Here is a 25854-nt window from a genome sequence, read left to right as displayed (position 1 = left end):
TGAATTATTCGTCCTTCCACAGACTCCTCTTCTCAAGCTTATCTGATCCTTTCTTGGATGTGACTTCCGCAGTCCTACTACTGTCTCTGTTCCAGTCACTGAACTCCGGGAAGAGACTCCAGAATGGAATTGATGCTTTGAAGAAAAGGCACTATACCTGCTGAAAGGAGCATTGCAGGGATTGACGCAAGCCGTCGCACCCTCAGCATTTCCCATTGGCCTTCAGATCAAGCTCAATAAGAGGTTACATGCGGGGCAGAAGGTCACATGACACGCCATGCAGCATTTCAGCTTCTTCCTTCATAGGGGCAGTTGGATCATTCAACAGAGACAGATGAGGATGTATCAATGCAGAGATCTCAAGCATGCTTTGTGCACTGCTCCCAATATTCAGTTTACAGATAGTTCACTTTATGTATATACTATATACATATATTTAGATATACATACACACACACTGTACATCTGCCTTGTGCACTGATGGAATTGCATGAATGAATTACATAATTAAATACAGATTCCAGTCCAAGCTTCTGTGTTGAAAAAACAAAACATGGAGTAATAGTCTTTAGACACTGATTACTATTTGAACATAGTAGATGATATAATAACCAATAACAAAATCCAATATAGTTGAGACGAGCACTGCATAATCCATAAGAGGTTTCCGGTGAGAATGCTTCACTTGTTACTATCAAAGTGTAAATTCAAATATGGATTTGGGTCATATCAGGTGTTTCATGCGTGCACTGTTCAAATCAAATGTGTGGTTGAGCTACTTCATTCCTGAATGCTGCGTAAGGTATAATGAGCCACAGGTCTCCAAAGCCTCTCCATAAAGACTTCCAAGTGAAAACATAAATGTCTTCGACGAGTTGTGTGCATTTCATGTACGACACTGGGGATGGAGATGTGATCATAAAGCCATGCAGTGTTGGGACAGCCCTCTAAAGAGAGATGTGGGGATTGAGGAGTCCGTGCAGCCCCTCATACCGGTCGGTGACGACTGATTGGCTTACACAAATGAGTTCAAGGAGTTCATGGCATTAATCGGGGAGGGGGCCTCCGAGCTCTCGTGGCCCTCAGCAGTCTCCCTGATGGCACTCTTTCCACTATACTGGCCGATAAACGAGCCATCCTCGTTGAACTGTCCGTCTCCTCCTTCCCCGTAGTCAACTAAACTGTCGTCACTGTCGTCTCTCTTAACTGTCCCATTAGACGGCGTGCGGCTCCCTTTTAACGGTTTATGGTCCTCATTGTCACTGAAGGAGAAAATAACATGCAGGTGTTACAGGTGAGATGATGTGACAGATGCAACAAGGAGATTAGTGACTTTTTTTTTTTTTTTTTTTAGATGGAGCACTGAACAGCTAATTTTACCAAAACCTACTGTACTTTTTGGTTATGGTAAAACCAACGTATTGGTTCGTTTCTTTAGCTCTTCACTTTTTAAAAGTGTAAACTCATGAACATGCAACAGTGAACCACTGCACGAGAAGCAAGTTTGGATTTAGCTTCCTCCATGTCTAAAAAAACAGTAGCAATGGATGATTAGTTGGTTTCCATCAGGCAACAGGGGAATAAAGCTCAAGCAGCCATACCCTGTTCAAATTCCCCCTGAAACCAAATATGAAGTGGTAAATGTATTGTTTGACAAAAGCATTCCCCCCCCCCCCCCCTCCCCCCGAGGCTGTGATGAATAACAGAAAATCCAAGGCAATGATGTGAATAAAACTTGGAAAAGCAAGGTTTTCAGCCAAACATCCCCCAAAGCAAGCATGATAATAATCACAAGTTGGCACAATGCACGAAAAATCTGCAAAGAAAGATTTCTTTGGATATCAGATACATTCCACATACATGAGTTGAACATCAATGAGATAAGATCACAAAAGCCATCATAATGCTGAAATGTTTTTAAATTTAGAATAGAGATTAATCAGTCGGCAAAAGCATTTTTCAGGGAGAGAACTTGCACCAGGTAAGCAATGAATGACTTAAAAGACATGATGAAGGCTTTATGACCAAATATTAAACTTGATGACAGCCGTGAAAGAGCCTGGGATGCTTACACAGCGAGCGCTTTTCTCCACAGTGACTCGGCTGTCCACTGACCCTCCTCACGTGCTAGATTTACATGTTGACCCTCAACCTACCGACACACCATCGTCACCCTTACCTTTCCTGAGACCTACACCCCTGCCATCAGATGAGGAGATCCAGCTGAGATCCCACACAACACAACAGTCACTCCTCACAATGCACTTTAACAGGCACATACGCCGTGTACACGTATAGTCTGAACTTACAGTACGCTCTCCTGCAGTCAAACAAAAACAGCTCAGTTGAGTGAAGTTCTGCCTTTATTGACATACTGTAAGGTTCCAGCTGAGCTTAATGAAACAGCATGGATAGAAAGTATACTCTCACAAAGGCACTATAATATTTGTACACTTTGCCTTGTGATTTATTGTCTACTTTGTCCTTCGAGTTGATGTCCATTTGAGAGATTCCCCAGCCGTGTAAATGGGTCTCTCTGCATGAGTTTTAAAGGATAAGTGTGGTGATGTCAACAAATCCTGTGAGAAGACCAAAACCATCAATGAACTCATTCTATAAGTCTCGCATAGATTCTACTTCTGGGCCATAGTGCTGCATTATTGTCCAAAAACAAAAAACAACACCAGTGATCCACACTGAGCGACATATTGCGTCATTACAATGAACATCTGTATATTTTTAATTCTGCGGCTGAAAACAGTCCCCAATAAATTCTGTTTATTTCTTAAACTTTAAAAAACTAAAGTTCCCAGCAGTTTTAGGAAATAGTTTGGCTTTTAAAATGCATCTTATAACTTATATATGTGACCTTAAAAAAAAAATAAAAAAAAGTATTGTGAGACAGACTGATTTTGGTCTATTAAAAGAATTTGTTGACAATAATAAAAATGTAGAATATCACAGCCTCATCCTTTAAGGATGCATCACTATTAAAGAATGGCTACTGGCTTCATATAAACAGCATTAACCAGCTCGTGTACACTCAGTGAGGATTGCTTCCCTCAAACATGCTGATAATTCCATATAAGATCCATATTCATCTTTGTACCGTTTATCTATATATGAACATGATGCCATTCAACATATTATTGCCTAGAGCTAATTTTCATATATCAGATCTTCACACCATGCATGTCACATATTATATATATATCGATATGTATTCATCACAGCATAAAATCCATATAACAGATTTATGTTTACATAATACAAAAATTAATACAAAATATAAAAGCAAGACCATTTTATAAATTGACTTATAAAAAACAATTCAATAATGCTATGTATACAGAAGTAAAGTGCTTTGTTGTTCTTTATTCTGCGTGCGATTGGAGAAGCAGCCTAGACTGAAGATGCTAACAAGCACATCTGGATAACCGCTGTAAGTTAGAAGGAATGATGATTTCAGTGATTTTCAATCCTATCAGGGTTGTGTATGTAAGTAACAATACACTAGGCAAAATGTTAATACTATATATACTGTACACAGGATGTTAATGAATAGCTTATTAGTTGGAATGGGATTTGATGCTTTGGGTCAGTTTACGATGTGTTGCAAATGATTCTAGCTTATATTTTTGTTTTCCTGACAGTTTTCTTTAAAGATTTAAAACACCTAAATCCTAAATCCCTTGAACCTGAAGAATCCTGCTTCTCAAATGACACCACAATGTCATATCAATAGAGTCCGACACAAGTGGCATCCAGGACCTCCCAGAACCCAGAAAAGAAAAAAAAAAAATCTTGTGCTTCACGGTGGTAGAGGTTCAGAAGAGGTTCACTTCTTCTTTTTGTTTTGTATTTCTCTTAATGTTGATCCTGGGTCAGTTATTGGTCAGCTGTAAAGGTTGAGAGGAGGGAGGGAGGGAGTGCAGAGCTTCAGCCCGGCCAGAGAGAGCAGATCTGGATAGAAAGCAGGGACGGGGCAGGGGTTGATGGGTAACAATGGGGCTCTGGGGGCTCCAGAGGCCGGAGCACTTTTCTCTCACCTGTATTCCCCAAAAGTACAGTCATCGTCTTTCATTGGCTGGAACTCTGGGTCTGTGTGTGCGTCCTCCTTCTCTTTGACTGGTGAGAGAAGAGGAAGCAATTTAGACAAACCGGCTTACAAGGTAAAGTAAGAAACAATGTTGATGATTCCTCATTATTCAGACGCAATGTGGCAAAAAGCTACGGCAGAGTGTTGAAAATATTAGCTCCGTTTTCGTTATAACCAGACCCTTTTCTCGGTAGAACAAGATATGTTTCTTGTCATTACTACATATCAAATGAACCGGTTAAAACAAGAAACATTTGTCGTTATAATAACGTATGACTTTGTCAGAAAACGTTCCTTCTGTTATTCAAAAACGTATCTTCTAAAAAAATGAACGTTAATACATTGGCATGTTCAAGAGACTTCCACATGTTTTAATGAGAAAGGTTTCCTGCTTTAATGAGACAAGTCAGCATGTTGTTTTAGTGAAAACGTATATTGATTTTGTGTCGTAGCAAGAAATTACATACTGAGAATGAAATGTCAAAATACCATTAAATATGTTATAGTGTCAAAGAAAATTGCAGCAAGATGTTTGTGGATCTTTAATTAATTATGATCCGAGAAAATGTATCTTCATAAAAACAACTGGGCAAATATCTTCTCGTCATTGTGGCAGCCACACACTGCCACAGATAAAATCAGATAAAAACACACCAATATGCCAGAAAACATAAAATCTAATCATAAAATCGTATTAAACATAATGGAATGGTCGCGAACAAAGCATTATAGTGTGGGTTTATATACGAGTGTGTAAGTGGTGGTGTTTGTGCGACTGCTCACCAGGGTACTTTCCTCCCTTATTCCTCTGGATGAAGCAGATAATGAGGAGGATCAGGATGAGCAGAGCGATGGCACACATGAGGCCAATGAACCATCCCTGAGTGGCGATGTCTACCTGTCGGCTCGCCACAGCTGGCCAGAGGAGGAGAGGAAGAGACATAACATTTATGACTGGATGATCTTTTCCCCATTGGGACGGTAAAATAGAAATATTCATCCACAGTCATGTGCTAAAACAAATGTGTAACAAGCCATTCACTTGGTATCTATTTGTTAGAGAAATCCGTTCATGAGTGTGGATCATGATTGCTTATTGTCACAGAAAAGGACGACTTTCATGTTAGAGAAGTTAGAAATCTCCTAGATTAAGCTAATGGTGATTTAGACACATTATCGAAACCACATTAGTACACAGTGTAGGAAATCAATCCGTCTCTCATAGGTGCACACACACACAGACAGTCACAGATACACACAGATAACACACACACTGTACGTACGGAGGATTACTGTTGGTGATATTAGGTGGGATATTATATCACTAAACAGATATCAAACTTCTATATGAGGATTACCAAATCTACAGGACTGACTTTAATTCAACTGAAATGAAACCACACAATCATGCACGCTGCTACACACTGTCTCTCTATCGCTACAGTACATGCCTGGCATACAGAGCCACCACAACACATCTGTTAAACCCATGCTTGACTGGATTATGACTACACAACGGCACCAACTACCACACGGTTCACACACGGCACAGAGCAAGGCCAGGCCGGGCCAGGCCATGGTGGAGGCGACCGCCGAGGAACTGCCTCACCTGGGACCGAGACCAAAAGCTCCTCAGACAGGTGGAGCGGCTGGTCGTGGTGACCTTTGGCCACCAAACGCACCCTATAGGAGAGGCCCCCCTTTAAGCCCTTCAGCATAACATTCTGAGTGCCGTTCACAAGCTCTTTCTTCCACTCCTCTTCACCTTCACCTGCAGGAGGGACGTTCACGAAGAGAGGTACGTTTGAGGGAGCAAACACTTCAAATGGGATCATGACATCACGGGATCACGGGATCTAATTACTTGAACAAACATCTACTTACATCGGATTACGCTGCAAATAATTCTGTCTATATTAGATTTGTTAATATTCATGGGATTATGGAGTTCTAAAACCAATTAAGTCTATGAATTAATTATTGCCCTGAAAGTAAAAACACACTGTAATTTAAGAAAACACATTTCCCAACTTCACTAACAACACGTGCAGCATGCTGCAACAAAGAGGAAACATGACCATATACAGAAATGCTGCAAGTTGCACAGGATGCAACTAAAATGAGTTACAAAGCAGACGTTTCTAGGGGACGACAAAAAGTGCTAAACACACCTGGAAACTTGTTTTGTAACTCATTTGTGTCACAATCTGCAGGATTTGCAGTGATTTGTGATCGTTTACTGTATTAGGTTGTGCTTTCTGTATGTTCTTATCTCACTTTGCAGCATTTTTAGCCATGGCAGCCGCATGGCTCACGGCTGGAGATGCGAGTCTGTTGCTGTGCACGTGTTGTCAAATTGGTGGAGATCTTTTCTTCGTTTAGCTGTTCTTGAAACCATTTGCATGCGTTTCTTAAGTTGCAGTGTGTCGAACTCTCGGGGCCACAATGAACTATACATGTGGTGATGAGCTAAATATGACACGACTGATGAGCACAAGATATTGTTTTTGATGACAACATTTTTCTAAATTACTGGGAATCTATGATTATGATATTCCCTAATTGAATCCATTGAAACAGTAGGTGTGAGAGAGCCATACTACAAACAACACCGTTTTTCATCCTCACTGCAGGTGGATAAAAACAATGGAGAGCGCTTGAGTCAAAATCGGTTGGCACAACAAGAATGCTTGTTCTGCCTTTTATGATGTTTGTCTGCATAAGTTCCAACGAGATTGTTAACGGGAGCTGCATGCAACTCCAATCAATAACAGGCCTGGTTAATTAGAAATCCAATCACAGACAGCCTTGTTTATCACATCTGGGTCCACGTTGGCAGGAGCCAGTGTCAACGTGACTGCCAATATTTCTATTCACCTGCACATGCCAATAATGAAGTAGGAGTCTCTTGCCACCTATGTGTGGAACTGAAATAAAGGTGTGTTGCTTTGCTTACTGTTTTTCACTATGTATTCTACATAAAAGTTTTGCTCGGGGCCCCAGTACTCCCAACTGATCAGGGTCCCGTCCTCTCCAGACAAGGAGCTAACGTTCCCGAAAGGATTCACAGGCCGCGCTGAGCACACAAAAGAAGAGACAACCATCAAGCTCGGTCTGTTGGTCAAAAGACAGTCCAATAACTGGCAATTATTTGCTTTGATTTAATAAATGAAGTCCCAATAAAAGCTCTTAGCATCACCAAATCTAGAACCAGCAAATGCCCCCCCCTGTGGGACTAATAAAGGATTATCTTATCTTACCTCATAGCCTGACACGATAGCAATTTAAAATGGGGACACTATGCCAGCAAACAAAGGAATACACAAAGCTGATCATGTAACAAATCGGACATGTACAGTAGTGTACTAAGATCACAGCAGTATCTGTACCCTCGTGGGGCGGACGGCGTGGAGGAGACCGTGCAATGGGATGAGGGGTTTGCGTGTTTCCTGTAAACAACATGGAGAGGGGTGAAGACCGCACCACACACACGAGACACACACAGAGACGCAAACAGAGACACCACAGACACTGAAGTCATCATACACAATGCACACAGTTCATTGGCATGCCAAGCAAACGCTTGTCATGCAGCGGGGAAGCATCACTAGCAGCCAGCGTGGAAGAAGTGAGTAAGAGGACCAAAGTCGCCAAAGGCACAAGTAAAAGAAAAAAGAAAATAAAACAGCAGAGACTCATCTAGTTTTATCACATGGCGTTAAAAAAGGCACGCGTCAAATAGCATCTTTATCTATGTGGCTTTGAACTTTACTCAGCTTTGAACTCAGCCGAGCATTGTGGTGCGCTGCAGAAATTGATAGAGACGAGGGGAAATTGCTCAATGAGTGCATGCTTGCGGGGGGATTTGAAGCAATGGCTGTAACTGTAAAAACATGCACGAGTCTAGATACGAGCGGTACCTGCGCCCACATCTACGTCATGCTGTGATATTAGAGCTTGGAGAGAGAAACAGGACACAGAGAAAGAACAGGACACGGGTCACTATGGGAGGAACCCCCCCCCCCCCCCCCCGCCATCTGTGTCACTGCATGAAACAGTAACAACATTCATGTTGCCCATGCAGAGAAATATAAGAGACGAAGTTTACAGCAGCATGGGTCACCTCATGTAACAATGCAACTGGATCACACTCATGTTCCACTCGACGTGGATGAAGGGCTTGTGTACGTCATGCTACTGAATGTAAAATGCTAAAAATAAAAGACGATGCTCTGGAAGAGTGCGCATCATACATGGCAGAATGACGAGGATGTGACATTCACAAAACACACGACAATGTTCTGACTCAACAATTAATGTCTTGAGCATTTTGTCAGTTAATTAATTGTTCAGTCTGTAAAATGTCAGAAAATAGTAAGAAAATGCAGATCATAATTCTGAAGTTGGCACCTTCAAATTGCTTGTTTTGTCAGCCCAGCAGTCTAAACTACAACATACTGTATTTAATTATAAAACCAGCACATTTTTAGATTTGAGGCGAAGGAATGTTTCTCATTCTCGTATTTAAAAAAAAATCACAATAAAATGTGCTGTTGATGCCGTCAAGTGTCAACTAATCAAATTGACTTTACAGAAAACACACAAAAACAAAACGCCCTGATTCACAATAAAGAGCATTTCACTGTCTGGAGGAATGTTTTTCAATGCAAACCAACAATTTCTTTAATTTGAGAAGACACACACAGCGAGGTGCAACCAGTGTGAGCTTCAATGGGTCTCCATCCAAACTTTAAACATGTCACACGACTCCTATCCAGAACACCATGCTTCATTCTTCAAATGTTTGAGGTTGGATTCTGGTTTCCTCACTCATGAAATATGGTGTACTGACGAGTTCTGTAATGCGTTTTCTTTTTGCATGGACTTCATACTTTGTAAATATGATCTGTAAATCAATAGCATGTTTGGATTATCTCACCCGAGTTATAGATATAATAATTCATGTCAGTCAGCTTTTCCAGTTGAAGAAACATGAATACAATTAAGGTCATTTACTTTCAACAGTCTGCATTTGCTGACTTACCTTCATCCACGATGGTGACAGCTTCCTGAGAAATGGCCAGGCCTGCTCCCCTGACTGTTTTCGCATTCAAATAAAACTTGTAGCGCGTGCTGTACTTGAGGTTGAGCAAAGTGACTGAGGTCTCATTGGCGGGCAGGGCCAGCTCCTCCACTGGGCCCAGCTCATTGGAGTTATTGACTACTGGGATGGAGGATGGGTGAGAAGAATAATTGGGACGGGGATGGAGGTTGGGAAGCAGTGAGATAAGTTGAATAGAGGTATGAGGAGGGGGAGGTCGGAGATGGGGTCGCAGTGTCAGTGATGAGAAAGGTGGAAATGAAAATGTTTGGGGTACAGAGGTGTAGGGTTCAGGAATAGAAGACGGGAGTGACAAAAGTTGATTTGTTAATTTGTGTTGTAATTTAGGCAAAATAACTTGCTTGAAATGCTCTTAGTACTACTCTAAATTTATATTTTTCTTATAATCTCTGAACAGGATGACACTACAAGACATGACAAAGGAAGACATACAAAACTACAAACTACATGAAGGAACTAGGCAAAGATATAGAAGTCTGATAGAAAAAAAGCCTCACCTGGCTGATATTTGAGGGTGTAGCCAGTGATGCGTCCATTGCGGTCATGAGGAGGACTCCATTCAAGGGTCAGAGAGTCCAGGTTGGGATTGGTGACTACCAGGGAAGTAGGAGCACCCGGCACTACAGAAAACACATTTATCATGAAACCTTACACAAATTCATCCATGTAAAGCTAAACAGGGCTACAAAATTATATTTTAAAGGCATTTTAAAGTCCCCCTTTCACTTAAAAATGTTTTTTGCTTCTTCTTAATTTGTTTGGATGTTTAACATTTTACGTTCATCTGCTAAAGGAGGAAAGTTTCTCTTAAACGTGTAGAAGATGAAGCATGACTTTGTGACATCCCAACTAGTTTGAAAGCCAATCGTGGTTCAATATGCAACTTGCACACGTTTGATGCTCGAAACTTCCAGCGGTAATGCACTGAGATTGGAGTTTTCAGTGAAGTAGAAGGCAATTTGTTAAACTAGAAAATATTAGCTTATTAATGGATTCTGGATTGTTTTTCAATGAGGGAGAAGCAGAAGATGTGCATTTAATGTTTGAAAAATCAATTACCTAGTGAATAATTTCAGACAGAAATTATGACAATTACATTAAGATTTAATAAACATAATACTCAAATTTGTATTATTTGATGTTGTTGTATTAAAAACCGAGTGAAACAGAAGTTCGAGCGTCCTCAGCTTCTGCACGGTGACACATTCTCCAGTGAAACGGAACATTTGATCGGTAGTTACAAAAGAGATTTAAATCAAATCCCTTGCATTTGATTGGACCGCTAAAGCGTAGGCTGGCTTAAAATGCAGCACTATAGAGAGCAACAGAGACCAGACACACACACACACACCTCCATCGTTGCTAAAAGCTGCAAATTGATTGATGGGTGATGTCATTAATCTGTTGAAATTGTTTGGTACTCGCTTATGTAAGCACACGTCATATTTCGTTTTACAGGAAGGACGTATGATTGGATTTAACATAGATTAAGTGATATTTGGTATTATATATACAGTATGTATATACGTATATATATATAGTTAAATAAGTGCACCATAGGACAGTAGGTCTCAGTTGTGATAAAATACAAAGAAACAAAGAGTATTCCTTGTCTTACCTCCTTCAGGTGTATCAAACCGCAGGGTGGGGCTGGGGGGACCCTCTCCCTTGCCGTTATAAACCCTGACATTGAATGAGTAGCGACTGAAGGGGTGCAGGCCAGGCAGCATTCTGTGGGTGTGGTTCCCACTGAAGGTCAGGATCTGGTTCTCCATTAGATGGGGGTTGTGTTTGTGGAGGCTGTGCTCTCTCCAGTAGTACACCTACGAGTTACACAGTTAGTATACAGTAAGAGGTGTGTGTGTGTGTGTGTGTGTGTGTGTGTGTGTGTGTTATGGTAGGCGGGATTGGTGTACATGTCACACTGCATGTGGTCTGTTGGACTGTACCTTGTATCCTTTGAGATGTCCTCGTATTAATTTAGAGGGAACAGGATCCCAGTGCACCTCTGCCAGAGTGCTGTTTAGCAACACCGCCTGCACATTCTCTGGAGCTGCTACTGGCACTGTACAATACCGAGTAAATGTTTTAGGTTACACAGCCCAATGCATCCCCCCCAGACTCTTGCACATAATTAATTTTGAAGTCGATCCAACTCACAGTCCTCTCCTGAGTAGCCGTGGGCAATAGCAGGCTCAGGTCCAGCTCCGTGGTTGTTCACTGCCTGAACTTTCAGCTCATAAGGAACAAATGTGGGCGTTCCAGACACAACAAACTTGGAGTTGTTAGCCACAGTCACTGCGGTCCAATCGCTGTCCACCACCTTCTGCCTCCACATTACTTTATAGTGAAGCCCTGGACCGTTAGACTGGAGGCCTGACAGCGGCTGCACGGGAGAAAGTTGCTGATATTTCATTACTTAATTTTTTTCAGGAGAAACAATGACTGTACGCCATGATGTATATGTTTTTTGGCAGATGATAGGAATCTCATAAGAGCAGGCAATAACAAAATCATGCTTCACAGTACAAGGACACTTTTCTCATGGTACTCCCTGGACAACAGTAAATGCTTCAGGATTAAAACAGATGGCTTCATACAACTTTATTACCTTCCATGAGATTACAAGATTATCATGTTCTGTTCCAAATCCCTGTACACCTGTTGGGTTCTCGTCTGGAGCTAAAATAAGAATAAAGACAATATGAAAAGGTATTTAAAGGAAAACCTGAGGCTCAGCTCAAAATCTGATGAATATGCTTTTGCTACCCGTTTACTCACAAAACAGTTGTGATTTTAGAGAAAGATCATTTGTATTTAGAAGATTGGTAGATTATTTATCTAATATTTAAGCGTGACACAATGAATTTACAGAGTGAAAACACACAAGGCCTCAGAAACACACCCCAAGGAAAAGGCGGAGGAGTCTGTACCTGCAGGTTCTGTCTTAACCATTCTGGACGGGAAGCTGGGGCGGCTGAAGTCCACAGCGTTGAGGGCCAAAACTCTGAAGGTGTAGTGGATGTATGGTGACAGTTTGAGGTGAGCTGTCGTCCTGGTGCCGGGGACCTCGGTAAGATTATGCCAGTGCCCTCGGTGGTGCAGGGAGTCTTCATACTGGATCAGAAATTCTGTGGACAATTTTTAAAAAAGTATTGTACATGACTGGGCACTTGATACCCTGCTTGACGGTATATTTGCATAACTGAAATAAATGCCCTCAAGTAATTTTTGGATGCTGTAACTCAAAGAATGCTGTTAGAACTTCACCATTGTAACCAATTATTTCAAGCTGACCTCAGCTGTCACTGAGGAAACTACACTCCGTTACGAACCCCTTTCAGTCCTGTAGGGTCGGTTGTGTTTTTCAAAAGACACATTTGGTTGATTTTTCCCTTTTTTCACTGACTATCTTACTGGTTGATTGTAATTATGGATTTCCATAAATCATTGTGATTTTGTTCACATACGGTAAATGTCAAAAATGGAATTAATCAAAAGGTGAATTCAGTGATCAGCATCTTAATAATGTTGGGAGACCCATCGGAGACAATTATCTTTTTAAAGTCAAAATTGATGCAGCAGAGGCCAAGATATCTTTTAGTCCCTGTATGGATCAAGCTCCAAAAATGCCCGATACTACAATTCCCACAATGCAACTTAAAAGCATGTTGAATTAGACCCTCCTTGCATCCTAAATGCCAACTTCTCTCAATCGACACATGTTTTTAATACAGGCTTTCCTTTAGAAGATAATAAAAATATCTCTATTCATATGTGAAATAAGTGAATTGTACCTTTAAAAAAATTACGCCTTCGCATAAAAATACCAAACAGACGCCGATAAATACACCTTGATACAAACACACTTAAGACATACTCTGAATAGGACTGTTATGTTCATCCCCAGGGATCCAAGTGAGCTGAACACTCCTCTTTTTGTGGTCTGTCAGCTCCAGGTCAGTTGGGGGGTCGGGTCGATCTGGGGGGAGAAACAGCACAGGCAGCAACATCAACACACAGTTACAGTTACAGAATATGGAGGGTTCATGCCATGAGAAGATGAAGCAAAAACAAAAGAGGGTATCTGGTTACATAAATGTGTTTCTCTGATACTGGTATCATAACAAATTCTGTGTATGTTGGTTTAACCAAGCACACCTTTCAGTTACTCCTGTGTTTCTTTACATGTTACATTAGACCGTGTTATGTGCGCCGTGATGCACATGCAGACGCCGCACCATGCAAATGAATCGACTGACGCTCAACTGAGCATCTTCCATAATCACTCTGCATGAAATAGAGTCTCGGGCTCACCAGAGAGGTGAAATTGATGCTCATGTTTTGGAATTGTAATGATAGAGTGAAACGCATGCTTGGAATAAATGAATCATGAGGAAACGGAGCATTTGAAAAGAATCCAACCGGTGCTTTGGGGAGATGTCTGCTTTACAAATGATCTTGGGTACGAGTGGAAATTTCCTCCCTTTTGCCGAAATGTTTAGTGTTTGATGCATTCAAACTTTATGCATTTTTGTGAAAATGGAAAAAACATACAATTCATTTAGAAATAAATAAAAATACAAAAATGATGATAAAAATAAATCAAAATAAAATACAAAAAATACAAAAATGCACTGTGATTGTCCAAAATAAATCTTCTTAAAACATGCTTCACTTAACAAAAACATCCAACAAACAACACCAGCCCATGTCAGCTGAGCACATCTGGGTGCTCTTGTGTGCCGCAGGTTTACCGTAGACAACAGCTGGTGTCGTGGCCTCTGCCAGGTAGGAGGACAGGAGTGAAATAGGGAGTTTAGTGGTCAGTCAGCCATAAGAAAACAAAGAAGATTATCTGGCTCGCTGAGAAGACAACAATCAAATATTCACGCTGCTGACACGATAGCTGACTAAAGCCGTCCTGACCCTCCTAAGTAAACTCTCAGGCAATTAACCTTGACGGGCTGAAAGGCAATCTGTCGTGTCAGTTATTGGACAGATTCACTTCTCTGGGAAGAGCTGAGGTGGAGAGAAGTTTACACTTTAATAATTTGTGAGTTTGTTTTCCGAGTCGGTGAAATTGAGCTCCGGCAAAGCTGAACATACCGACAACAGTGAGCTCAGCGCTGGCTGAGTCATGGTCCAGAGTGGTGTTCATGATGCAGGTGTACACCCCCGCATCGCTCTCTGTCACATCAATGATGGTGAGGCTGTCAGAGCCTACGATTAATCTGTGAAAAAAGCATTTAAACAGACAGTTTAGCGATGCATCCGATTGAATCAAATCTTGTTTTTTAAAAAGGTAGGATTCATTTAATAACTAATTAATTCATAACTAATGTAGACGAACAGCAAACACAGGTCTAAGAAGTGATAGTTGTGCAGGCAGCTCTGACCTCTCGTCATCGGGCAGCTCTCCGTCGTCTTTGAGCCAGGTCATGGTGGGGATGAGGGAGGGGTCGTGTTTCACCTTACACTCAAACACCACAGACCTGCCCATCTGGACCACTTTGTACTCCGGCTGCTTCAGGATGCGGGTGGGCTCTGATGGGAGAGGGAGGTTAGGTTCAGTGTGAACAAACATATACCATGTGTTTGGAATAGGGCTGACTCCAAAGGTTAATATTAGGGCTGCTATCATTTTGATTAACAAAACTTTATTTTTTGATTGATCAATAATCGTTTGGGTGATAAAGTTTCATATTTTGTATTCTATTTAAAATGAACAACAGGAGAAAAGCAAATCATTTGAGAAGCTGTATCCACAAATACTCTTTTTTTCCAGGTTATTTTAACAGTTTTAAACTAGTTTTATTCATTTGACTTTTCTTGTGGATCTTCTAATAGTTGGACACCGTAACCAGAAATGTTTGACATATATGTACTTTAAATACCCAAATTGTACATGCTTAATCATAAATATCCCACTGCAATAGCATCGTGTGAGTTATGAGCTAGTTGTGATGATCATATTTGGATCTTAAGTGAAGAAACGCTCTCACCTTTGACCTCCAGATAGATGTGGTTCTCGTAGATACCGAGGATGTTTCTGGCCACACATGTGTATTTGCCACTATTGTGAGCTTGAGCGACGTGGATCTCCAAAGTCCCATTGTCATGCAGGATGTAAGGGTCTCCATCGAGGGTACTGGACCGACTGTCTTTGAACCTGAGACAGAGAGGCAGCCACTGTGAGCTTTGTGAAGCAACACAAAACGCTCTCCTCAGTTAAAAGGTCATTAACTCACCATGTAATTTTAGGGATGGGTGACCCGAAGGAAGCGCAGTCCATCAAGGCCTGGTGATTTTTGATGATCTGGTAAACTTTGTTGGCTTGTGTCAGCACTCTGGGCGGCTCCGCTGCAGTGAGGCAGCAGCAATTATTGCCAAGTTATTTATTACACTACGGAAATCAATGTAAATGGGGAACAGCATTCTAACACAAATGGATCTAGTGAAATGAACTTACAGAGCACATTGACGAATGCGTTGGACAGCAGGTAACCGAAGTCATTGGAGACATTACACTGGTAGACAGCGCTGGATCCAGTCTGCACATCAGTGAAGATGATGGTGTCGTCCTCCACCTTTCTGCTGAGATCCTTCGGGGAATCTGTTTGTGGATAACAGAGGTTACAGAGGTTACAGATGTAACTCTGGCTCTTTGAATTCCCGATTAATCTTATTGAGAAGATATTTCCTCATTTACATCATCATTTTGGTAATTTAAAATGTACCTTTATTTTGTTAAAGTGATTTTATTGCTGCTCTTAGTTGAAGTAATACTTCAACATTTGTGGAAAAATGCCTCATTGTCAAATTAAAGGAGAAGCTACAGCCAGCAGCTGGTTAGCTCAGCTTAGCATAAAGACTAAAAACACGGCGGAAAGCTAGCATGGTTCTGTCCAAAAGTAACAAAATCTGCCTACAGAACCTCTAAAGCTCCCAAATTAAAAAGTAGTATCTCACTTGTTGAACCGGTACAAAAAAGCAAACCCTATAATCAACAAGTTATGGTTTATATATGTCTTGGCTAGGTGTAGTGACTTCCTGAAGTCTCTCTGCTGGTTCAATAACTTCCTGTTACTCAAACTCAGGTAACGTAAATATAAAACATCAACAACATATGGAAGAAAATGCTACACAATACCGAGATATTTACAAATCAGAACCAAAATCACGTCTCAAATATTAAAATTCACAGCTGCTCTAAAATGAATGAGGCCATAAAGACAGTGAGTTTCAGACTAGGGAACAGGTTGCACTCACTCTCTATGGGGACGCCGTTCATAGACCAGGAGACGGAGGGCTTGGGCGTGCCACTGGCCCTGCAGGTCAGCACACTGCTCTCTCCCGGAGCTAGGACAAGGTTCCTGGGGGCGCCGCTGATCCAATATGGAGCAGCTGAAAATAGAACAGAGCGCAGCAGAAGGCTGGAGAATTAATCACTGAACATGCTGCCCTGTTGGCATCTGTGCATAAATCCATTATGAGATGGAGGGAGAATGAAGAGACAGAAAGAGGGATTGTCTGTGTCGCCACACATGGTGAACGAATGGCCTGATGAGACACCGCGCGCTTCATCACAGACACACCTTTGACCGTGACGTGGATGGTGTGGTGCACCGAGCCCAGCGGGTTCCTGGAGGTGCAGCGGTAATCTCCTGCGTCTGACTCGGACGCGTCCACAATCTGGAGGGTCTTCTGGTAGTGCAGGAAAGATGTGCGCTTGGCCGGGAGGTCGCCGCTCACTTTGGTCCAAGATATGTCAGGGGTGGGCCTGGATTCAAATAGAAAGAGAGAGAGGGAAGAGACAAAGAGAAAAAAAAAAGTGATGATGCACTTGAGCAGGTGGGCACTTGAGGCTTTCAGGGCTGAAGTAATGGCGGATTCTTTCACTTACAGTCCTTCGGCAATACACTCCATCTCCAGCACCTGTCCTCTCAACACCATCTTGGAGCTGGAGGGGCCAGATGGGATGAGGAAGGTTGGCTTCCGCTCATCTGCTGGGTCTTCTATAGTTACACACATATGCACAAAGAGAACCATTAGCAGCTCTTCTGCATTTGTCCATAGCAGAGGGAAGATCCAGGCCTTAAACAGACCCTTCACATTCACAATCCTTTCTTCTCTGCGGTATAATGTAACCTCTCTCCTACAATGGGTCTGCAATGCACGGGCACTGAGCCACTTCATTACACATTCTCATATTTTATGGTTTGATGTAAATTGTATTGTCATGTTGTGTTTTCTGTGGGTGTTTATAGCCAATGAATCTCCCTCTGGGGTTATAATAAAGACTCAAATTAATCTGATACGGAATTGAGAATTAGAGACATTAAGAGCTGCTTTCTGCTACTGAATGTGTTAAGAAGTAATCTGCTACACCAATAATACAAAAGTCAGACTTAATGTTTATGATGATGGTGATGATGATCTATTAACACCCTGGCACGTGAGCAATTCGATGAGGAGCTGCTTGCATGTTTCGGGTTAGAAAACGTGTGTTAAAGTTTACACAAAGAGACAAAGCAGAAGATATTTGGAGCAATTAGAAAAGAAGTGATGTGAAAACGATTGGTGACAGAGAGAGAGATTAACAACTAGCTGCGCTTTAACATTAGGCAGGGCAGCCGGTAAAGAGTGATTTTGAAAATGAAGATTGCAGCCGGCTGTTTGACAGGAAAGGCAAAGAAAGAGGAGCATTTTAACAAATCTATACTTACAGGAGTTGTATTAAGTGCTAATTCACTATTTATCATTAATCAGATTCATCAAGTCTGCACAGATGGTGTTACATGTCCAAGTTACACAATCAGCTCAGTTGACATTAGAATCATCATGCAGTGCTGGTTTAAGCAATTCACAGGAGGAAGTGAATAGTTATCAGAAGGGTTTTGATTGGATAGAGCAGGAGTGACAGAGGGATGGAGAATTACCTTCTTGGATTTAGGGGTTAGTGGGTAACAGCTTTAGTTTAGAGCTCTATGTTTGGGGGTAAACACTAGGGGGTGCCAGATCTCACCACTAAATAAATCAGTGAGAGGGTGAAAAGCTTTGGGTTGTCCGGGAGAAGGGTTAGTGTTAGTGGGTAAAAGCTAGAGTTTGGAGCTCTACGTTGAAGGGGGGGGGGGGGGTAAACACTAGAGGGTGCCAAAACTCACCACTAAATAAATCAGTGTCATTGTAAAAAGCTGCCATTGTGTCATTGATTGCATCCACTGTAACACAACAAAAAGAATCAAACACGCAACAAGTTGAAATCATCAGGCACATGGAGAAAAAAAATAACAAATCAACATGAGTGTTCAGGATTAAAACAAAACTGTAAAATGACTCAAAAGTTGGGAGATGATAAATGATAATCATAAAAATCTTGTGGGATGAAGAAATGTCAACTGCAAAATGTTTCCCTGAATGAGAGCGGCCTTTGTTGTTTGGTGGAGAGTGCATATACAGAACGTCTCACAGAAGTAATAAAATGCACGCCTGCCTGGCAGATAGCGCTGGGAGCCATGAGAGCTCTGACAATATGTCTTTTCAGTGGGATGACAACCGCTGGCGTCTCTGAGGATGGGATCAGAGATAGGGAAGGCTGTTTCCCTCCTACGCAGTCACGCTACCACATACTACTGTGAATTAACGGCCTCTCACGCGTGCACGTTACACACAAACGTACACTCTCGGAGTCTCAGTGATGCTCACTAATTACACCCACATTTGACTTCCTTTAACTTGGTTTCTCCTCCTCTCTCTCTCTCTCATACACACACACACACACACACACACACACATTACACATTACACACAAACAGTCAGACTTACGATTGAGGACCGTGACGGTGATGGGTTGCTTCTGCTGGATGGTTTGTGTGTACAGGAAGCGGGCGTAGCAGATGTAGTCGTTCCTGGAATCCTCTCGGAGTACACTGGAGAAGTAAAGGTCTCCGTTCAGGGACTGGGACACCCTCCTGCTCTGCGGCAGCCTCTGGAAGTCTGAAATGTACCGCAAATTTAATAATTTGAAGCATACAGCAATTCACAATACATGCTGATAAGTGGTATGGTCTTCAAGTTTTCATCGGAACACCGTTCTACTAAAGAAATAGCAGCGTGTTCTGTGGATTATCCCAAGTAACTGTTTTTGAAAAGAGGCATAAATCTATAGAAAAGAACACTGATGGGGGTTCTTTGAGAGCAGACACATCAAGGACACATATCCAAGATTTCCAGACCGACCTGGGCTCATGGGAAAAACCAAGTCAGCAACAGTGTGCTATAATGTGCTCATGTTTGCAACTAAAACGTTATTTTCCACGACTGAAGCGCTCACTATCGTCCATCCAGAATATGATGGGAGGAGGCAGGCCAGCAGGGGGTCGACACGGCAGCACCAAGGACACGCCCTCCTGAATGACGAATGGCTTGATTGTCTCCTTCGACCACAAGGGGGACCCTGCATCGGTGGGAGAAGGATACACACATCAGCGGATGAGGAGTCTTGTAATTTGACATTGTCGCTGACATGACGACAGATGTGACGAGGTAGAACGAGAGGGATGATGCCTAACTGAATAACAATACGCAGAAGGGGAAATACAAAAGGGATATTCGCTCTATCTTACATCCTACATGCAACCTTTACCTTCCAAGAAAATAGAATGATGAGAGAAAGATGTGACATATGCACGACATTAAGAAAATGGAGGAGAAAGAAAAATGAAATGATAGACTGCACCCCACTTACTGGACTGTTGTACGACTATGTTGTTGGAAACAGCAGTTCCGTGTTTGTTCCTCGCTGTGCACTGGTACACGCACTCGTAATGCTCGGCCTTCGCTCTGCTGATGTCCACCACCAGGGTCCCAGTGTGGGGCTCCATGGTCACGTTGGGGTCTTCGTCGATGTCAAAGTGGGTCCCATTTCTGGTCCAGGAGAAACTGAGGGGGAAAAAAACAGACCAGTGTTATAATAGTGTCCACAGGTGAGAAACTGTGTTGTGATAGTCTGGTGAAGTGTACAGGCACAACACTGGATAGTAATAAAGGCTTAAAATGGTACTGAGAAAAGGTTAGACACATGTTTACTGGTTAGGATGGAGAAATAGCTTTAAAATTATGTCACCTACTGTATTTCTGTGCACCAATCAGAGGTTTGCAACATTTAAATCAAAGCCAATCAATTCTCAAGTCCTGATAAAGCCGTTTAGCTTTTTGGCTGTAAATTCTAGCATTGATTTAATGCTTAAAGAGAAACTCTTATGATTTCAATTCAAGTTTTCATGGGGCTTTAAAGCAGCCTTTCAAAAGATTCAATCTCTTTTGCACTTGCTGGGCTTCACTTCTTCAAAGGGCTGTTTGAGAGTTACAGAAGACTTTTCAGGGCTACGGTTATGTTCAAGTAAAGTGAAGGTTCAGGGCTAATGAATATATTTTGTCAATGAGGGTCCTTACGGCGCGTTTGCATGCAGTGTTGGTGCCAGCAAATGAATGAGGCGTTACACTGAGATAGATGAAGCAAAGAGGATGCCATAACTTGGAGCGAAAGATTGAAAAGCATTAGCTACAATCATCAATTGGCAGGGGTAGCCGGTGCATGGATAAAATTCATTCTTTATTTATCGTAGCTTGAATAAACCAGAACTTTACTCCTCACATTTAGACTGAAATTCTGGAGACTTCACAGATTCCTACCTGGGGTGTGGCTTGCCCTTCGCCTCGCAGTGGATTACAATGTTCTCTCGTGGGTCGATGATGTAATCCTTGGGGGACTGGTGAGTTATGGTCGGTGGCTGCGGCACTGAAGGCGATCAGAAAGAGTGTGATATTTAATCGTGACCTTTACTGCATAACTAAGCCTTTTTCTGTAGTTGTATTGACCACACAAAGCAGCCATTACCAATCACATGCAGACTCACCACACTGAATCAAACCAGACGGCTGTTTGCTGACAACACACGAAAAGCTCTCGTAACATTGGCAACAGCAAAAAAAGGGCCATGCGGCACACTCAGGTACATTTCCCTTTATTGTAATGATCCGATGCTTAATGTGTTCCCGTCAGTGCTGGGGAAATAACTAATGGACGATGACGACACAAATGATACTCATGCTCTTTGCAATAATGCTCTTTGGAAAAAAACGCTCTACCACTGCAGAAACACACAGCAAACAGAGAAACAAAGAGATCAATGCATGCAATATGTTTAAGTCCACTCCAAAACACACTCAAAATATAATACAAAAATAAAATTAAAATAAAAAAGATCAAATATAGCCTTTAATGCACAACAAAAACACAAGCACAACCTCTGCAGTGAATGCACACTAGTTTGAGACTTACATCCTTCCAGAACTTTAGTGTTTTCCCCCAAGAATCAGCAAACAAGAAAGAAACATTGTGACAGTAAAGAGAACCGGACATTAGTGGAGGAAAAAGATCTCCCTGCATTATTTCAGCTTCAAACATAGTTTAAACAAGGCCAGCTCCCAGTTGTGAAACGACCAGCCTCCAGTGGTCAACAGCTCCAACCAAACGATATGTAGCAGACCTACGACAGTAGAGTGCCACCGTGACATCAGACTGTGGTGCAGGAAGTCAGGCTGGAATACTTGTCGCTATTCCACATCAGTCTTAAGGAGGAACAATAATTGCTTTACAAAACCAAGACAAAATTTCCACCAAAAATATAAACATTAAAACAGGAATTGGACCTCAGAAATAGGTAGATATGTAGACCATCTATCGATAGATGGGTAGAGTAAATGTGATTAGAGCTGAAACAACTGTATTCAATTCATCAATCCTCAGAACATTAATCTGCAGCTGTTTAGATAATAACATATTTATTTCATTCAATATTCAAGCAAGAAACAGGCACCAGTTCCTGCTTTTCAAATTTGAGGATTTGATGCTTTTTTTGTCGTATATACGATAGCAGACTGAATGTCTTTGTATTCAGCTTTTTAGGTTAGATTTTTATTTTTTATTATAATTTCACATTGGGCATTTTTCACTAGTTTTTGAGATTATTATTTTATAACCGTTAAATACATTCCTCAGTGTGATGATATCAAACAGTGTAACACAAGATGAACCATCAGGGAATTTTCACCAACCAAATTCTCAATTTGATAAAATACGGATTGACGGTGACAATTATTTTCCAAATCAATCAATCTGATTATTTTGTCTTCTAACTAAGGAATAGTGAAACATTTTGGGGAAAAGTCGTATTCACTTAATTGCCAAGAGTTACGTGAGAAGCTTAAAGCCACCCTCCTGTTTGTATGGTAAATATTATACTGAAAACAGCTAGTTGGCTTAGCTTAGCACAATGACTGGAAACAGGGGGAAACAGCTAGCCTGTCAGAAGATTGAGAAAGTAGCCCGCAGTTATAGTATATATCAAAATTGCTTGTTTTGTCCAAATAACAGTCTAAATCCAAAACACATTCAGTTTTTCCTCATATTTGATAAAGAAAAGCAGCAAATCCTCACATTTGAGAAGAAGCAACCATTAAATTGTACTTTTGCGCCGACATTAGTCCGTTGACACTCTCGTGGATATAAATGCATTCTGTGGTGTGTGATGTGTTGCCTTACGGTCTAGTGGGACCTCCAGCGTTGTGGCGAGGTGTACCAGGAACAGCACCAGCAGTGCTGCGTCCATCCTCCTTTCCATCATCGGTGTGTGACACGAAGGTCTGCCCCCAAATACAGCGACGCCCCGCCTTTCTGCTCAGTCACACTGTCTGAGGACACGTGCTCATCAACAACTACAGGGAGAGAAAGAAAGAAAGAAAGAAAGAAAGAAAGAGAGAGAGAGCGTCAGAGATAAGAGGGTAGAGGCAGGAACATCACTGGGTTGAATAGCACATCCAGTTACTGCTTCTATCCATCATAATACTGAGTTTGTTCTGTTTTGTGCTCATGGTGAGAGAAAGAGAGAGAGAGAGAGAATGAGAATGAGAGAGATAGACACATACAGCTCTGGCCACAGATCAATGTTAGTTGCAATGCAGTGCAGTTTGCTGGAAGCTATCTTTTTGATCTGGTGCACTCCAATGCAGACCGACGCGGCTCACATGGTCTCACTTTGCTCGGCTAATCACCGCCGTGGCCAGCGGTGCCATTAGGCCTCTCTGCCACATCGATCACATCAGCCGGCGGATGACATGCCGTTTGACAAAACAAGGGGACTTTACTTTCCATTTCACTCTCAGCTTTATCAGTTTGATTGACTGAGTGACGGACTGAGCCTGCAGCAAACTGATCCGCAATGAGGTCAGATTTCAGGCAGCGAACCATCACCCTTTCACAGAGACTGTCGACGTGGGAAACATCGTGTGTGATTGGGCGGATCTTCAATCTCTGACATCTAAGCGGACACCCTCCAATGAGGACAGATGTTACAAGTTCAACAGAGTGTTCAGGTTCAAGCAAGGTGACTTGTTTACAGGTTTTCCAAATGGTGAAAGGCTAATTGGCTATTGATTAACTGTTAATGGAGTGAGCATTTTCTTTTCCTTTGTTACACAATATAACTTAATTATGCCTCCATCACAACATCAGTGTGGATGGACTGTGAATAGACTGGAAACAAACATGTTTGTACAGTATTGAACGGGTTTGAAATCTTTCTCTTGTTGCCAGGCAGCTCAGTGTTGCCAAATCACACCTCCGTCCAACCAGCAGCAATTATTTATGTGAGACAAAGCTGGAATGAAAGCAAAACGCTAACGTTGAGATAATCACTGCCAGGGTCATAAAAGCCAGCGTGACCCCGTGCTTCAGAGAATAATCAAAACTCTCGGTCATAATGACTTTGCTCAATTTAATTCATATTCGTCTGCATAATTCAGCACTGTCACGAAGAACTGAGCAGTATAAGTCATTGTTTTCCTGTGAGCAGCTTGCAAATGATCAGTAAAAAAAGGTGAAACGGAACTCATGAGGAGTCGTTTGTCTATCTTTTAAAAACTAGTCTGACCTGTTTTTATCTTGCTCTCCTGTCTGTCTTACCCCAGGCATCCGCTGGCATTCAAATGTCACAGCTCAATTTGGAGCTCAGGCAGAGTAATTTGCGGCGTTATCACAAAAGCACATTATCAAATGTAGGATACTAATGCCGGTTACTGTATGAAAGAATCAAATCGAGCCCATTAAGAGTGGAGCTACCGGTGTGCTGCTCTCCTGCCTTTGGGTTTGGGGCGGGTCAGGGCTGCAGATGAGGTGGTGCGAGCTGTGTCTGGGACCAGAGGCTAGGCAGTCAGACCCTGGCCTGGTTCTCCTTGGGGATCTGATGTATTTGTTAGTGCTGCCCTACAGTCATGATTCGGCACCGGCGTCTGGTGGCATGGGAAGAGACCAAGGTTAACGTCGGCTGCCCCCGGGTTCCACTACACCTCTCTAGGGAAGGCATGTATTATACGCCTGGGGCAGCCAATCCCACTGCTGTTTGACATTAAAAGATCCAGGGAGGAAGCGAGGGGGGAATCTCATCAAGCTAATAGGCTGCAGGGAAGGAGAGGTGTTTGCAGCAGCACTGAGCAGAAAACCTGCAACACACCTTTGTCATCAATGTTTATTTTCAATTTGCAATGTGTTCAGAATTTACAATCAGATGCCATTTATGTAAACTCCACCCATGGCGATTAGTTAAGAATTGCATTGTTATAATTTGCCAAATACATTTTGTTGATGTAAGAAGTTGTTAAAATCTCTATCATTTGTAAACAAGACATTAAAAAAAAGCCTGAACTTGGCAGTGCACAGTCACAGGTGAAGCAAAAAAAAAAAGGGGAGGGGCAGCATGCGACAGCAAGAGAATAAATGTGTTAATTATACATCTTATGGTGAATCCTCGAATGCCTAGTGATTGTTATCTGGAAAGGAGCCAGGGCTTCATCCAGGATTCATTTCCCAATTTAATGAGGTGTAGCAGCTCAGCTCAAGCCGGTCAGCATGTGTGTGTCTCTGTGTGCATACTATGTGCGTGCCTGTATTCATTTGTGTGTATGTGTGCTATAATTATCCCTGTGAGCTGCAGTGATACGGGACCAACCCCTTACATCCCTCTCACAGCAGGACGACAGTGGAAACTCAAGTGGGGCTCTTAAGACGTGAAACTAACCACCAGAAACGACTGACACCCTGCCTGAACAGAGAGCATACAAATGAATTAAAACAGCCAGACTTCACCCTATTTAAATCAAGCAGTGGAGTATTCAGGTTCTTCATTCTAAAACCTTCACTTTACCGATGTGACATGAGGCAGAAGCTTGCATAATGAGTGTATTCTGAGCTTAAGCCCTGCACCTCGAAGAGGAAACTACAGTTCACAGCCCACTTCTCATATGAATATACAATTCTTCGAGGGGACACGCAATCAGAAAATATCCATCACAATTGTTGAACTTCCTATGCATCTTGTGCTGACGGAACTGGAAAAGCCAAAGTCAATAAGGCTCACTTCGGCACAGGGGCTGCTGAGGCCGGGATAAAAACACGGTAGTGTTTGGAGTGCTGTGCCAAAAGCGTTCAGACTGCTGATGAAATCGAACAGGAAATGGTCTCTTCGAAAAGAAACATGGCAGGTTGGTGCAAACAGTTGCTTATTTACACGCA

At 42.1% G+C, this 25854-nt stretch overlaps 1 protein-coding gene across 16 annotated transcripts; it reads right to left on the bottom strand.

The window, feature by feature from the left end:
- Positions 1-1015: 1015 nt before the first annotated feature.
- LOC142947658 (neuronal cell adhesion molecule-like) lies at positions 1016-20122 on the bottom strand. Of its 16 annotated transcripts, XM_076089383.1 has the most exons (26): positions 19972-20122; positions 19558-19680; positions 19050-19220; positions 18389-18445; positions 17128-17239; positions 16820-17004; positions 16494-16628; positions 15694-15837; positions 15473-15584; positions 15227-15393; positions 14621-14768; positions 14331-14455; positions 13979-14005; positions 13102-13203; positions 12155-12352; positions 11833-11903; positions 11382-11607; positions 11171-11286; positions 10840-11044; positions 9719-9841; positions 9144-9320; positions 7056-7175; positions 5709-5864; positions 4883-5014; positions 4050-4128; positions 1016-1262 (listed from the first exon to the last, which is right to left on the bottom strand). In XM_076089383.1, exons 1-26 carry the CDS (start codon positions 20105-20107, stop codon positions 1016-1018), a joined length of 3594 nt encoding a protein of 1197 aa, XP_075945498.1. In that variant the 5' UTR covers positions 20108-20122. The 16 variants fall into 16 exon arrangements, with proteins under 16 accessions (XP_075945498.1, XP_075945500.1, XP_075945501.1 ...); XM_076089385.1 differs by lacking the exon at positions 18389-18445 and having other exon boundaries at positions 17128-17227; positions 19038-19220; XM_076089386.1 differs by lacking the exon at positions 7056-7175.
- Between the last annotated feature and the right edge of the window lie 5732 nt (positions 20123-25854).

This window comes from Anarhichas minor, unplaced genomic scaffold, assembly GCF_050575085.1.
Source record: "Anarhichas minor isolate MPS153535 unplaced genomic scaffold, ASM5057508v1 ptg000011l, whole genome shotgun sequence".
Classification (NCBI taxonomy): domain Eukaryota; kingdom Metazoa; phylum Chordata; class Actinopteri; order Perciformes; family Anarhichadidae; genus Anarhichas; species Anarhichas minor.
This window is presented reverse-complemented; position numbering and strand designations above follow the sequence as displayed.

What these genes read in the sequence shown, in the direction of transcription:
- LOC142947658 (XM_076089383.1), bottom strand. Translation starts at nt 20,107, where the DNA reads ATGGAGCCCCACACTGGGACCCTGGTGGTGGACATCAGCAGAGCGAAG. An exon ending in ACATAACAGTCCTATTCAGA is followed by an intron (nt 12,353 to 13,101) that starts GTATGTCTTAAG and finishes AATTGTCCACAG; the next exon opens with AATTTCTGATCCAGTATGAA. An exon ending in GCTTTTGGTCTCGGTCCCAG is followed by an intron (nt 5,015 to 5,708) that starts GTGAGGCAGTTC and finishes TCCTCTGGCCAG; the next exon opens with CTGTGGCGAGCCGACAGGTA.